At 40.9% G+C, this 16,466-nt stretch overlaps 1 protein-coding gene across 1 annotated transcript in view; it reads left to right on the top strand.

The window, feature by feature from the left end:
• The window catches only part of THSD7B (thrombospondin type 1 domain containing 7B), an 885,792-nt gene that overhangs the window by 838,968 nt on the left and 30,358 nt on the right, over window positions 1-16,466 (top strand). The window contains exons 18-20 of the mRNA XM_080669078.1: window positions 4,782-4,923; window positions 6,547-6,662; window positions 8,617-8,734. Of these exons, the coding sequence (XP_080525204.1) occupies window positions 4,782-4,923; window positions 6,547-6,662; window positions 8,617-8,734 (376 nt within the window). The remainder of the gene's footprint in view (window positions 1-4,781; window positions 4,924-6,546; window positions 6,663-8,616; window positions 8,735-16,466) is intronic.

Raw genomic sequence — 16,466 nt, 5'->3', positions numbered from 1 at the left:
ATAGAGGCCTATGGAGAATCCTTACATTCAGGCAAGATGATCATAGTCCAGGGTTGACCATTTGTCCACTAATGGCCACTTACAAAATTCCAGTCATATTGCTGAAGAAAACCAAATTATTCTATACAACAAATAATTATTATTTGCATACTGTATGGCAGACACAGAACAAGCCTCTCAATTTCCAGGAAAATTAAGACATGGGCTCTTTTTTTACATAGCCCATGGGAAGGAACACACACACATCAATACATGTACAAGTGCAGTGGAAATGTGTACTACATAAGGTGGTTCCATTTATAGGGGAGCAAGGAAGTCAGTAGAGGATGATAGAAGAGATATTTGATTTAATTTTGACAAATACAAATATTCAGGTCAGACCTATGGGTAAAGGCCTTATTGCTAGAAAGGACAAAATGTGTGAAGGAATAATGTCATAAGGAATGATTGAACTTTAAGGTAAGTGCTGGTTTTGAAAGGTAATAAGTTAGAAAATCTAATCTTGTAAAGGGTCATATGTACAAGAAACTATAGTAATTGTTTTTTTATCTGTGCAGGATACATTCCAATGCCTCCAGTGGATGCCTGAAACCATGGATAGTACTGAACCTTTTATATGCTATCTTTTATTCCTATACATATACATACACCTTTTTACTTAAAAGAATATTCTTTGGCATATCCATATTGTCAGCATCATTAATCTTTGGGGCCCTTATTAAGTAAAATAATGGTGACTTGAACACAAGTGCTGCAATACTATGACAATTGATCTGAAAACTGAGACAAATATGAAGTGACTAATGGGTGGGGATCATACAGAGTGTGGATACACCAGACAATGGGATGATTCACATAACAGGTGAGGTGATGTGAGATTTTATCACACTACTCAGAACCATGAACAATTTAAACCTTATGAATTGCTTATTTTTGAAATTTTCCATTTAATATTTTTGGACCATGGTTGACATTGGGTATCTGAAACCACAGAAAGCAAAATTGTGGATAAGTGAGGAGTACTATCACTGGTCTTATTGGTCATTTCCTTTCCTAGCAAATGAACTTGAGCTACATAACATTGATCTTTATCATGGAAGTGGCTTAGAGTTTATTTTAGGTTACTAATCACATTGCTTTCTTGCTTTCTTATTTAGAAACTTGACAGAATGTCTTTATATAAATACTAGAGGCCCAGTGCATGAATTCATGCACAGGTGGGGTCCCAAAGGGGGTGTGGGGAGCAGATGTGATCTGCCCTCCAGGCAGCCTGAGGGACACCCTTACTGGCCTGGGATCTGGATCCGTCCTGCTGACATTCGTGCTGGTTCTTGGGAGCCACCTGGAGGCCACTTTTATATTGTTTCTTCCTTGTGGAGCATCTAGGAAGGGGAAGTGGCCACAGTGTCCTAGGCTGACTTCCAGGAGGCCAGCAGCGCTGTCAGGATCTTGCCGGCAGCGCTGGTCCATTGGTGCCTGGCCTGTTCTCCAGAGATTGGACCTGCAAGACTAATGAGGGAGTGAGTGGCTGGCACAGGGCTGGTGGGCCACCGGAACTGGTCAGTCAGCTGAGCGGCACTCCCACTGTGAGAGTGCACTGATCACCAGGGGGGCAGGTGGAATATGAAAATATTGCCTAAGTTTAAGTTGGATTGTGTTCGTAGATCTTAGTTACTCATGCTCCCCTCTGCCTGTTTTTATGGAAGAAGTATTAGTGAGAGAGTTAGCTGTAGTGTTGGTTTTCAATATACCAATTTCCAGAAAGTGGTTAGCAACTTCTACGTGGTTATGAATGACAGGTTAGGTTCCAGAGGATATTTTAAAACCATATCCAGCAGTCTTAGAGACTAGAATGGGATAATGTTGTGAGGAAAATTTTAAATCTTATAAAGTGACTAGGGGCCCGGTGCATGAAATTCATGCACTGGGGAGGGGTCCCTCAGCCCAGCCTGCCCCCTCTCACATACTGGGAGCCCTAAGGGGATGTCCTACAGATGGCTTAAGCCCGCTCCCCATTGGGAGCGGACCTAAGCCTCAGTCTGGCCTCCCTTTGCGGGAGGCGACCGGGCTGATCAGGGGAAGGCACCAGCCCCATCACCCTGCTGCTGCAGCCACTGCCAGTCACTGCAGCCACCAAGGTATTTTCAACAACACGGACTCCAGTCTCTTCACCATGAAAAAATGACAACTTACTTTAAGCATTTTCAAGATATGTCTTTCATAGGATATGATATTTCTTTCTTTCTTTTTCTTTATATCCTTACCTAAGGATATGTTTCCATTGATTTTTTCCCCTTCCCTCTGATCCCAGGCTCAGCCCCTGCCCAAGCCTAAAGCCTCCACCCCAGGCTTTAGGCTTGGGAAGGGGGACCCCCTGGCACCTCCAATCACAGTCTCGGCCCCTTCCCTAGCCTAAAGCCTCTGCCCCAGGCTTTAGGCTTGGGAAGGTGTTCCCCATCCACACCTCTGATTGCAGGCTCGGCCCCTTCCCAAGCCTAAAGCCTCTGCCCCAGGTTTTAGGCTTGGGAAGGGGGACCCCCGCCTCTCTGATCTCAGGCTAGACCCCTTCCCAAACCTAAAGCCTCTGCCCAATGGCTGGCTGGGAGTGACCTAGGTGCTGAGGAGGTTCCCAGGACCCAGGTATGTATGCAAATTAACCACCATCTTTGTTGGGTTAATTTGCATACTCACTCTGAGTGGCTGTGGGCATAGCGGAGGTATGGTCCATTTACATGTTTATTATTAGATAAGATACCCCTTTCTTACCTAGGTTTAGATAAGGAAATGAGGTACAGAGTATATAAGTGTGTTGTTCAAGGTTACCTAGAAATTACATTTGTACAGGCATGTGTGCGTGTGTTGTTTTCTCTTTTGCTTTATTTGATGCTTTACACTAAGCTGGCACTTAAGTCTTTACACATACTCACTTGGTCCAGACATTTTTTAAGGTAGAAAAGAAGTAATCAGGAGTATCTACCAAGATAATTTCATATTATTTCACTGGCAAATTACTTAAGTTATTATTCCTTCTCATGTGAACAAATTAATTAGTGAACTAATAATAAATTATTAGTAAGCATTTAACAAGGGATTCACTTATAGATAATTAATAATTATCTAGTTTTAATGGCACTTCTTGATCATTCAATACAATTAAAATATAAAATTACTTTACAAGTATTGACAGGTTATCCAACTATAAAGTCACATGAGTAGTAAATGTCTTTCAATAGCTCCAAACACTTAAATTTTTTTTTAAAGTGGCATTTCCCTGCATAGTTCAGTGCAATCCAACATTATCATTTTGATTAACAGCAGCGAAGATTCAGTTTACAGGCTGTGCTCTTGCTATAATATCTGAAAAGGTAAAAGGAATAAAAATAAACAAAATATCCCAAATACTAAAATGATGGTCCGGTTGCCTTAATTCAGAGATTTTTATTTCTCCCAGGGTTTAAGCATGTCTGTGCCTCTTTAGATTTCTGGGTCTGGAATTGTATTGTTTTGACTATATTTAATGGTCTTTATTGAACAACCACTGTGTAAACTACATACCAAGATTTCAGGAAGTGACATGACAAATAGAAACCATGCCCTCAATGAGTTTATAAAAAGGGAAGAAGCAAGGTAACAACAAATAATAATATTATAAGGGCAGGTGTAACATGTAAATGTATGTATATATGTTTAGAAACATATATAGAACAATTCCTGAGCATGAGTGGAATGTTACTTGGGAAAGAAGAGAAGAATTTATCTTTAGTAAAAGAACGACCACCACTGATGAAGACCTGATTTAGTGTTCTGAGGAAGGGGAAGGAGAGGATGTAGGATAACTGAAAGGAGATTATTCCAATAGAAGGAGCTTGAAGATGTGGCTGGTAGGTTTACTAAGTTAAAGGGCATTATATGAGAGAACATGTGGACCCACAGGAAAAGTGATATTTGCAGGAGATCTCTGAAGTTCACATGTATACGCTTATTTTGTTGAAAAGGCCACGGCATGCAGTGGCTTGTCTTCGGTGGCTCAGAGAGCCTCCCTAATAGAAGGAAAGTTCTGGACTATTGGCAATACTGGTTTCATAATTCTCTGTGTATCTGTTTGTTCCAGGGTTTTAAAAATGACTTTCTCATTCAAATGTTCTGTATGGTTATTTCTATTGGGTTAGACCAGTGGTCAGCAAACCGCGGCTCGCGAGCCACATGCAGCTCTTTGGTCCCTTGAGTGTGGCTCTTCCACAAAATACCACGGCCTGGGCGAGTCTATTTTGAAGAAGTGGCGTTAGAAGAAGTTAAGTTTAAAAAATTTGGCTCTCAAAAGAAATTTCAATCGTACTGTTGCTATTTGGCTCTGTTGACTAATGAGTTTGCCAACCACTGGGTTAGACTATCTGAGGGCAAAAGGACAGTCTTCCTTTTTACATTAATTTAAACATTCAAAATGAATTAATCTCTTCTGAAGGGGCAGCCTATTTGAGAGTACAGAGTACATTTAATTGATGAAAATGGTCTCTATGTGCCTACTTATGCATGGGAGATTAAAAATGCAGGCTTTGCCACAACAACAACAACAACAACAAAAAAGAGCGGTCAAGCGACAAAACCAAAAACTACTTACATTGAATCACAGAATGATTTTATGTTCTAAATATTATGTTTAATATTTTCAATAGTCTCTTCCCTGTAGTTATTGTACAGATGCCTACATGTATACAGAAAATCATGATTTATCAACGAACTCTGGGTCTTTCCTAACTCTGCCTGCTCTTTGATTTTCATAGTCATGTGATCCCCACACAATGCAGAGAAGAACCCGCCATCTGCTGAGACCCTCCCTGAGCTCCAGGACATGTGCTGAAGACTCCCAGGTGCGGCCTTGCCTCCTCAATGAAAACTGCTTCCAGTTCCAGTACAATCTGACAGGTATGCCCTTTTCCCGTAGCACTGACTAACGGGAGTAAGTTTGCATGGGTTTTCCTTCTCCAGATTAGGCCTGCCAGTAGAATGTGCGAATCCACTGCATGGCAGGCTGAGGATTTGACATTTCCAGTGTCCCTCTACATGCCCACTCTTGCCATGTAGATTCAGCAACACCACCTAGAATCTCTGAATTCAAAGATACTTACAAAGATTTGACAAAGTTTCAGAATCAAGGTGAATTAAGCCATGATAAACTGAAACAATAAAAAATATGGGATATTTTACCATTTAGGAAAGAATATAATCATTCACAGAATGTAGCTCTTTAATGGTCTCTATTACTTCAAGAACTTCAAGCTTGTGATGCACTTGTTCTATGGATCTCAGTAAGGTCGAATGGTAGGCCTGCCGGACATGGATGTTTGAGAGGCAGTGGGAATCATAACAGCCTCATTATTCAGCCAAATGCTTAGCTTTTTCCTGGACACCACAGTGTCTAATACCAAAGACTGTTGTGTTACATTGATCTGCTACCCACCATTTCCTGCAGTAACAGATATACAAAATGCCACAAAATGTAGAACCATGTTAAGACGGTTAAGTCTCAGTATTGAACTCAATACTGATATCCAAACTGCCCCCCTGCGTGCAGGGGCAGAGCAATACTGGTTTCTGGAGCAAATTCCTCACTGACATCGCAGGGGCACTGCTGAGATTTCTCATGTAGAAAACTTTGTGGTAAATTCTGTGGGGTTGTATGATTGTGTTTATAGGTGAAGATGATCTCATGTTTTTCTTTTTTTTAAAGGTGCATCAGAACCTTGGTTTTCATATAAATTTTTTCAGAAATACAATTAAATTTGCTTTACTGGAAGAGCATGTCTTTAAAACACTGATTTCATTATACAAAGTTTGCTATTCCTGTTAAACTTAGGTCATCTAACAATTATGGAAAAATCTCCTTAAAAAGGGTCTCATTGCATATGATCAAGGATCTTCCTTTGTACCCACACCAACAATAATTTTAAGAAGCAGGAGAATTTATTCTAACTCAAAGTTGTCTACTTTGTAATGCCATGAGTTAAATCTATAAAACCTTCTTTGATGAGAATAATTTTTAAAAATTAGAGTTTTGAGAATAGGCTATATAGTTCTAAATAGGTTGAACTCTTTCTTTTCTACAGTGCCTCTTTGGCTTCACTGTACCAAATTGTTTAGCTAATTATATTTATTCCTTGAAAACATTTTCAAGTTCACATCAAAGACTAGCTTTGTTTCTGGCTTATTTTCTCTCACAACTATCCCCAGCAAATAGAGGATTCGAAACTTGTTTTCCTTTCTCATCCTGGTTAGTGAGTGTCTTTCCTTTCCTTCCCAGCCAACTGTGAGATAGTTTCTAATAAAGATTTGGCTTTTTACCTTAAAGGACACATAGGAAGTAAATTCACTCATATTAATTTGATTGTTTTTCTATGAAAGAATTGCTTGATGTATTTAAACCCAGCTGAAGTGGTTTTAGAGTTATGTACACACTGTCCTCCACCAGTACAGATAACCTGAGGTTTGCTGTATTTTGCTCACATGCCCAGAATTTTGAAACTCACTGTGGTGATTCTATGCCTGTAGAGTGGAGCACGTGCCAGCTGAGTGAAAATGCGACCTGTGGGCAAGGTGTCAGAACCCGCCTTCTGAGCTGTGTGCGCAGTGACGGCAAGCCAGTCAGCATGGACCAATGTGAGCAGGTAATTTGTTTATGTTTGTTTTCAATTGGTAATAGTGTAGTAGAGTTATATCTCACTAGTTTCAACTTCATCACAATGACTGGGAAAGGTCATTTGGCACTAGGGATGTGAGTTAATTAAAAACTATTTTGTATGATTTTCAGGAACTTATTTAGATGTACTTGCTGACCAGCAAACTATTGACATCAGGTGACTCTAATATTTAGATATGACTCTGTATTGGGCAGGTGATTCATCTGCATATGTCATAAACACTGTCCCTTCCATATAAGATGAACACTGACATTTGCTATTAGAATACTCTGCTTTCTTAGTGATTGTTATATAATTAATTCAGTTGTATTTTCCTTCTCAAACTAAGTTAAAATTTCTCCCTACTAAGTTTCAAATTAGCAGGTTCGTAATTTTTTCCCTTTTCTACCCGTGATAAACTATATAAAGTTTGTATAAAAGCTGTTCCAAAGAAGTCAGCATTACTTCCCAATGTACAAGTGAAAAGCACTATGGGGGAAATATAATAGAAATAAATATGATAATATGCTTTCATGCTATAGGAATCACTAAAACAATCTTTCAAATAAATTGAAAATATGGGGCCAGTTAATTCAGATCGCCACAGAAACTTTTTTAACAAACTGGCAAAATAATCGTAGTCCCATGTCTCATAACATAAGGGGAATACACAAGTAGAAATTAAAATCAAAACAAAACCTTCCTCCTCTAATCTGATTTAACATGTTAAGTATTGTCATGACCACAGACTCTCTAAACCAAATGCAGAGCTATAGACCAACACCAACTCTGAGACCAGACCATCTGAAATCGGATGTCCCATTTGGTGAAATTCTGAAACTGGCTAACACATGGCAGAGTCTGTCTGCCAGAAGTCAGTGATTTATTTTAACGTTTTATTTCATCTCATCTGCTTCTCAAGAAGTTGTAGGCTTCAAGAAAAATAAATTCACAATGTATAACAACTCCAAATAAGTGAAAAACCTTACATTCAATATGTATAATAAATCTTTTATTTTGATACAAAGATATAAAGTTTTCATTAATATAAAAATTAGTTTCTCTGCTTTCCAATACCATATGTCCAACAAATATTTTTTTAAATATTAGTTTAAAAAAGTCCCAAATTATTAACCTAATTAGAACACCCATACCTCTTGTATGGATCAGACATTTCCTGTGGTAATTGCCATGTTGCCCACTTGCTAAGTTATCATTAATTTCAGCTTGATATGGACACTGCTAACACCTAACATGTGTTGAAAGTCAAAGTTTTCCTCAATGTGCACATGGTATGTGATTCCTAAAGCAGAACTTTTTATTATTCTTTGTGTTTCTTAGATGATTTCTTCTTTCACTAAGACCTCTTCTAACTTGATCATTAGACAATTTGTAGATTTTGCCTAGATATGGGTTTCAGAGTGGACGAGAGGAAAGCAAACTCTATCATCAACTTTCCTCATGATTAAGCCCATGATTATGTTTTTTAGCATAATTGGTCTTTTTAATAAACTTTAGATGGGTTATTGATTTGAGCTTTATTGTTTTTTATTTATGTTTTAGCCCAGCTAACTGTTCATTCTGGCTCACCCAGAAGTGCAGGGTACTGGCATTTAACACTCAGCATCCTCTGGGTCCCCTGCTGGCTGAGCAGGGGACCAAGAGGATGTAACCGCCTGCTTTCCCAGCACCCTGATTGCAGGCCTATTCTAAAGTTTATAAAAAGAAATTTTGGCTGACAATTTTGATTTTGTGAGGTAAGGACAGCCATTTTATGCAATTGCCATCAATTTAAATACGAAAGGATATCCTCCTCCCCCCCAAAAAAATGTAAAAGATTATTATCAAAGAATAAAGGGCAGTCTTTCCCATAAAGGATAATGTTTTGATTTGATGTTGATTTGAATTATCCGCTGAAATCATATTTCATTTCCATCTGCAGCGTAACTTGGCGAAGCCACAGAGAATGAGCATTCACTGCCTGGTGGAATGTGTTGTCAACTGTCAGCTCTCAGAGTGGACAGCTTGGACTGAATGCTCACAGACTTGTGGCCATGGAGGTATCTGGTTCCCTATGTATGTTCACACGAAACAATTTAGTTTTGAGTATCGTTCAGTATGCTGCAGCTTGACAAACGGGCATAAGGCATGTTGGCCAGCTGGCGGCAACATGAGGCTGACACAGGGAGTAGAGAGAAGCTGGCCTCCTCTCAGTTCTTTACAATCAGGCAGAAATTGAAGAACTGCCTGCAAACAGTGGCCAATGCCAGAGTTGCCGCTGGCCATGTGGGACAGTGTTTATTCAAAAGGTCGGAAGCTCAACCAATTATAAAAATGTTGGCCTCTGTTGTTTTTGAAAGAAGTATGTTTTGTATAAGTAAAACTGGATCCTGTGTCAGGTAAATGCCCAAATCAAAGTGGCTTAACATCATAGACTAGACTAATTTTTCACTCACAAAAAGGGTAGAGTAGCTTTTGCTTCACAAAATCAATTAAGAATACAGATTGATGAAGGCTCTACCACTTTTTTTATTTATTTTTATTTTTTTGAATAAATCTTTATTGTTCAGATTATTACAGTTGTTCCTTTTTCCCCCCATCCCCCAGCTCCCCTCCACCAGGTTCCCACCCCACCGCATGCCATTACCCCTCCCCCCCGCCATTGTCCTCATCCATAGGTGTAAGATTTTTGTCCAATCTCTTCCTGCACCCCCACACCCCTTTCCCCCCCAAGAATTGTCAATCCACTCCCTTTCTATCCCCCTGATTCTATTATATTCACCAGTTTATTCTGTTCTTCAGATTTTTTATTCACTTGATTTTTAGATTCACTTGTTGATAGATATGTATTTGTTGTCACTTTTTTGTTCATAATTTTTATGTTTACCTTTTTCTTCCTCTTCTTAGAGAATACCCTTCAGCATTTCATATAATACTGGTTTGGTGGTGATGAACTCCTTTAGTTTTTTCTTGTCTGTGAAGTTCTTTATGTGACTTTCAATTCTGAATGATAGTTTTGCTGGGTAGAGTAATATTGGTTGTAGGTTCTTGCTATTCATCACTTTGTATATTTCTTGCCACTCCCTTCTGGCCTGCATAGTTTCTGTTGAGAAATCAGCTGACAGTCGTATGGGTACTCCCTTGTAGGTAACCATTTTTCTCTTGCTGCTTTTAAGATTCTCTCTTTGTCTTTTGCCCTTGACATTTAAATTATGATGTGTCTTGGTGTGGTCCTCTTTAGATTCCTCTTGTTTGGGGTTCTCTGTGCTTTCTGGACTTGTAAGTCTTTCACCAGGTAGGGGAAGTTTTCTGTCATTATTTCTTCAAATATGTTTTCAATATCTTGCTCTCTCTCTTCTTCTGGCACCCCCATAATTTGGATGTTGATACACTTGAAGTTGTCCCAGAGGCTCCTTACACTGTCTTCATATTTTTTTATTCTTTTTGCTTTTTCCAGTTGGGTGTTTTTTGCTTCTTCGTATTTCAAATCTTTGACTAGATTCTTGGGATCCTCTAGTCTGCTGTTGGATCTCTGTATATTATTCTTTATTTCAGTCAGTGTATGCTTAATTTCAGATTGGTCCTTTTTCATATCCTTGAGGGTCTCACTAAATTTCTCGGAGGTTTCTAGGAGATTCTTGAGTAACCTTATAACCGTGGTTTTGAACTCTATATCCAGTATTTTGCTTTCATTCATTTCTTTCATTTGTGACTTGTTTCTTTGTCTTCGCATTTTGGCTGCTTCCCTGTGTTTGTTTCTATGTACTGGGTAGCTGCTAAGTCTCCTTGAGTTGATAGAGTGGCCTTGTGTGGTTGGTGTCCTATGGGGTCCAGTGTCTCAGCCTCCCCAGTCACCTGAGGTGGACTCTCTTGTTGCACCCCTTTGTGGGTTGTTTGCACAGTCTTGTAGTTAACCCTTGGTTGCTGTTGGTATCACTGGGAGGAATTGGCCTCCAGGCCAATTGGCTGTGGTGACCAGCTGTGTCTACACTAGAAGATCTGTTGCACAGGAGATACCCTCATGGGGCAGGACTTGCTTCAGTGGGGCTTTGGTGCTCACTGAGTCTGCTCCTTGAGTGTGTCTCTTATGGATGTGAAGATTTGTAATCTGGTATGGTCTCACTCTGACCACTAGGTACACTGGCTCTTGGATCTCCAAGGAGTTGCAAGGTCAGCCACTGTCTGGGGCCACCCAGCAGGAGCTACAGAGACATCTGCAGATTCCTCCTCTTTGTATGGGGTTTGGAGGTGCCCAGATAAGGCCCTGCTGTGAAGCAAGGCCACTGCTGCTGCAGGCAGTGGGCCTTCTTTTGGAATCTCTGGGGCTCTCTGACCCAGCTGCAGTTCCTTTTAGGCTAAAGAACAGGCCATTCATATGCAAAAGCTGAGGCACACAGCTTGGGTGGGGTTGTAAATTGGGTGGGGCGGGGTCTCTGGGAATCGCCATGGTGGAGCAAACAGCAAGGGCTGCCCTGAACCAGAGAAGTCCCTGGTTCTCTGTGTCCTGAGCCCCCGTGCAGGAACAATGATCGCTGCCAGCACCTCTAAGAGTAAGCCACCCTTGCGTTCCTGTCCCGATGCCAGACAGTCTAGTTTATCCCCGTATGTGCCTGGGTCCCCCAGAGCCTCTCCCAGAATTGGAGTTCAGAGCAAGCAGGAGCTTGTTTCACCCTCCCAGTTTAAAGAGCAGCACATCCAGGTGCTAAGCACTTTCCATGCCTCCGCACCTCCACACCTCTTACTGGTCTCGATGAGCTTTCTTCACCTCTCTATTTGTAGAACTTCCTCTCAGCCAGCTTTCCCACGGTTCTGGGTGGTAGTTGTCCTGCTGTTTAGTTGTGGTTTTGATGTGGTTGTGAGAGGCAGCAAGTATAGGTGATTACCTATGCCGCCATCTTGGTTTCTCCAAGGCTTACCACTTTAAAATAACCAAGTTTCTCAGGAGAGTTATACCCAGCTGGTTCAGTGGATGTTTTTATGGAAGAGGTTAGAAGGAGCATACATCTTTCCCATTTGTATTCTACTAGACAAAATTTAGTCCCATGCCCCAGTTCTATGCAAGGTGGTAGGGCAGGAAATGAAGTTTCCATAATGGCAAGGAATGCAGAAGGCAATCAAAATCAATACTCAGAAACAAACAGCACGGCAGTCCAGCCACCAGGCTACAGTAGGGACCACAACATGTACCCATGCAAGGAGTGTAACAGGAGTGTAACAGGGCCCTGACTGTTGTGGCTCAGTTCGTTGAGTGCCGTTCTGTGCACTGAGTGATCGCCAGTTCGATTCCGGGTCAGGGCATAAGCCTGGGTTATGGGTTCAGTGCCCAATAGGCAGCCAATGGATGCATCTACCTCTCCCTTCCTTTCTCTCTAAAATCAATAAAAAATGTATTTTAAAAAAAGAGTTTAATAGGAATGAACAAAAATGTGGTTTGGAATAGCTCTCTACTCCTGAAAGAGTTACAATTTATCATGAGTAAATGTCAGAAATTTGGAATAGGGGCCTAGAGAGAAATCCAGTTATGTGGCAAGGCACTAGTCAGAGGAGAAGAAGGCAAGATGAACTGCAAGTTGGAGGCATCATGAAATTGTGGTGGAGGAGGGGGTGCCATGATATTTGGAAGCAGTTGTCTAAAAGTCCTGTGCCTGGATCACTGGCACTAGAAATGGGCTCATTTCTGAGCTACTCATGAAGGAGTGTGCTGGAAGCCTTATGTGGGGTTATCTGAAAAACGGAGGCAGGATGCAGCATGGGAAAGGGGCTCATCTGTGGACTTCGCTGAAGATCCTGGAACGGGCAGAGCTAAAAACAGTAGCAGACAATGTATTAGGAAAAGGTAGCTAAGGAAATTGAAAACTATTTCTGCAAAGAGCAAGACTCAAAATGAAACATAGGATTCACAATATCTAAACAGAATGTGCCATTTCCTGGACAATTTAGAGCCCGTAAAGAACCTCTGAAAACTAAATGGTAAGTTTAGGACCAACATTTCAATGATTGATCTAGAGTTCCTCAAATTTTCTGATCAGCAGCATGGCGTAACTTCCATGGGCATCCACTTTAAAGTTGTGTAGATTCAGGCTCATAGTGCAGCTGTTTAAGCCAATTAAGTTTTCTGAGTGTCAGAGACAGTAGGAGCACCCTCTGACTCTCTGCACGGCTCTGCTGGTCTGAGTTGCTCTGAGTCCATATATTCTTCTCAATTGTTGCCGACTATGCCAAGGCTGGTTCCTTCTCAAACCCTTCCCACTTAGTCCAAGCTCCTCCTTTATCCTCTGCTCACTAGTTACAAGTGTTGGGTCCGAGCCCCTCTGCCTTGGGCTGGGCCTCCTAGGACGCCAGGTCTTAGAGAAGCCATGAGAGGTTGTGGGTATATAAGATTGAGTCTTTATTGCAGAAGCCAATGGCCACATAGCCATCAGACAAGACAATCCTTCACAGCAAAGTCCATACAGGCAGGCAGCCTGACACCGGCTAGTTAAAATGTACATCTTTCCCACAAAGCAGCATTAGTCTCTGCACCCACAGCTATTAACAGCCGCATGCTGCCTTCTAGACTCACCGCCTCACATCATAGTGGTACCTAAGCTCTCTGGCTCAGCACACTGGCTGGTTAACATGGTAGCGATATCTGAGCTCTCCCTGAGCTCTTAGTTTTGTAATACCAGCTCTCAACTCTGTCTGAGCGCTCTGGCTTCTCCTGCACACATACACGCTACATTCTCTGTGCCTACCACCTCTACCTCTGCTTCTCTGAGCTCCCTAGCCTCTGCTCTGCCCAGCTGCTCTCTCTCACTAGCTGGTCAGGAACCTGTTTATTACTACAGAGACAGAGAAGGCTAGTTGCCAACAGTGACATCAATCATTTGGGTTACAGAAGGGCACAGCGTACTGTGAGATCACGGCGGCCTTGCAGCTGTGTACCGTATCTTGACCTTGGGCACCCTGACTAGGCTCATGCTCAGTGCGGCCTTGGCCATTCTGGTGTATTTGACAACAAGGCTCTGTGCTCCCATTGGCCTTGACTATCCAGGGACCCTGGCATTGTTTTCACACTGAATCTCAGCTTCTACATCTATAAAATGGAATTCATGCACATATTATAGGCAGTGTTTTTGATTTGAGAACTAAATGATGTGATGTGTGAAGGTACCTGGAATATGTTAATTTAGTATATGTTAATTTCCAGCTCCATCTTCCTACCCAACAGTAGTAGAAAGAGCTGTCAGAAACTCCCTAGAATCTTTTAAAGATTATTCCATAGGCTCAGTCACTTTCATCTCCCACTCTCATATCTCATCCTTTTACCTCACTAAAAATCCATATGCTATAGTCATAGCCTAAGTGAACTGGTAAAAACGCAAATCTGAACCCTTATTTTCCTCTTGACTTCAGAGTCATCAGTTCATTTTCCACAAGCACACACCTATGTGTCAGTTACAGTTGGATGAGTTGAGGTTGCAGCAGTAGAGGAATAAAAGATACTTTCCCTATTCTCATGGAGCTTGCAATCTAGTTGAGGAAAAGTAGACAGTAAATAAATAAATAGGTAATATTGTATGTTGATGAGTTCACTAAAGACTCATACACATGAGAGGCATCATTCACATCAGTGATGTCTTTCTTCAGAATGACTGGTTCCTCTTTTGTTTAGTGGTGACCCACCCAGGTTATCCCACAGCCATCAACACTGCAGCCTTGTCTGTGTGGGCCTCTGCTGGGATGTGTGGCTCTTACAGTGGTAAAGGGTAGAATGAAACAATAGAGAAAGGATGAAGTCCTGTATTGTCAGCATGGTTCACAAGGACCTGCAGGAGCTCACCATGCCTGCCTTTCTGTCCCCATCACCCTCCACTCTTCAGTGGCTCTCTGTGCTCCAGTGGAGCATAGTTCAGGCGCATCCTTAAGTGGGTACTGCCCTGTACCTTGGCACCTTTCCTTGTGTGAAGCATTTCATCATCACTCCCAATTACTGCCTCTTACTACTTTTTATCATGCATGAATTAATTTTTTTATTCTCAAACAAGGATATGTTTATTGATCTTAGAGAGAAAGGCAGAGAGAAAGAAAGACATGTTAGAAAGAGAGACAGAGAGATAGAGACATCTTAGAGAGAGAGGCAGAGAGAGAGAAAGAAAGAGAGAGATAAAACATCGATGTGAAGAGTAACATCGAATGGTTGTCTCTCATACCTGCTCTGATCAGGGATCAAACCCGCAATTTGGGTATGTGCCTTGACTGGGAATCAGACCCTCGACACTTTTGGTGCATGTATGATGCTCTAACCAACTGAGCCACCTGGCCAGGGGATTAATTAAGTTTTAATGATTGTCTAAGGGGCAAAACACACTATTTGGCTTCTTCATAGGTGAATATCCCCAGTTCCCATGAACCACAGTACCTGGCACATTGGAGAATTTTCTCTTAATATCTGTCATTGCACAGGTGGTTCTGGACTATCAGGGGAAGCTTGAACGGGAAGAGCTTACAGACTAGATCCCATACCCAAAGGCATCCAGCCCCTGCCTGTTCCCTCTCCCCTAACTAAATATAGAAAACTTAGGTATCATCACCTAAGAATATGTTCAGTGCAAAGAGACAGAAAATGTTGGTTATAATTTTCCTGAAAGTCTTCATTCTGCCACTGTGCTAAGTCAGTGAAACATGACAGATTGTCATGTTATGCTAACAAACCACCTTTAAAAATAAGACCCCAAATTGTAAGTGTAACATTAAAATTTCACTTTTAATTTTTCAAACAGTTTTCTATTAGTGATGTGGACTCATCGGACCCTGCTTGTCTACTAGAAAGAAAAAAAAAAAAAAAGACAAAAACTCATTCCAAATCTGAAAATTCTAGGCAATTAGAATGTAAATTCACCTTTTATAATCCTTAGAATAATAAACAAAAGTAAACAATCAAAGATTTCATAGGAAAAGTCATTGTGTAAATGAACAATGGAACCAGGGAAGGAATGTTAACTACTGGAGAAATCTAGTGTGTAAAGCATTTAGAAATCATCTAAATAGTATCCATTGGTGCATAGATAAGGCACGAGTCCATTGATGCATAGATAAGGCACGAGTTACAAATCACCTCTAGCCAATTTCAGATGCTCTAGCACAGCAATTTTCAACTGGTGTGTTGCAAGAATTTTTAAAACATGTAATACCTGACTACTTAGGGGCACTGACCTCTTTTCCCTTCCATTGCCTAATAAAAAAATGACAAAAGCCAACAAGAACAACAGCCATCTGGCGTGAATACATCGAAAGTATACCTACTTTTTGTCTGCTCGGCAAAAATATATCTTTTGGTGTGCTGCAGAATTTTAGTACTCGTTTTCTATATGCCATGAGATGAAAAAGGTTGACAATCGCTGCTCTGGTAGAATAACTTCTTGGGAATCTTTTCTTGAACCCTTAGATGTCTTGATCTCCTAAGTAGTCAGGTATATTAGTGCCTTTTTAAAAATATTCCTTGATCCTGAAATCTGACAAACCCTCCAGTGCTCTGCTTTAAATATGTATGTATTCTATGGGGGTTTTTTCCTTTATTTATTCAACAAAGATTCATTATGCAGGCACCTAATGGTATCCTATTTCACTGTTAAGAGTGGCAGTATGGAAAATAAATTACAGAATGACCCTGTATTGTTGAAAACAGGACTGTAGAAATGTATTCATATATGTCACAAATACTCATTGAATGCTTTCTGCGTGCCATGAACTTAGGCTATACCATGTATGGAGCTAAAATCCATGACTTCATAAATTTAATATTCTAGTGGA

The sequence above is a fragment of the Plecotus auritus genome (genome assembly GCF_963455305.1).
Source record: "Plecotus auritus genome assembly, chromosome: 5".
Taxonomy (NCBI): Eukaryota; Metazoa; Chordata; class Mammalia; order Chiroptera; family Vespertilionidae; genus Plecotus; species Plecotus auritus.
This window is presented reverse-complemented; position numbering and strand designations above follow the sequence as displayed.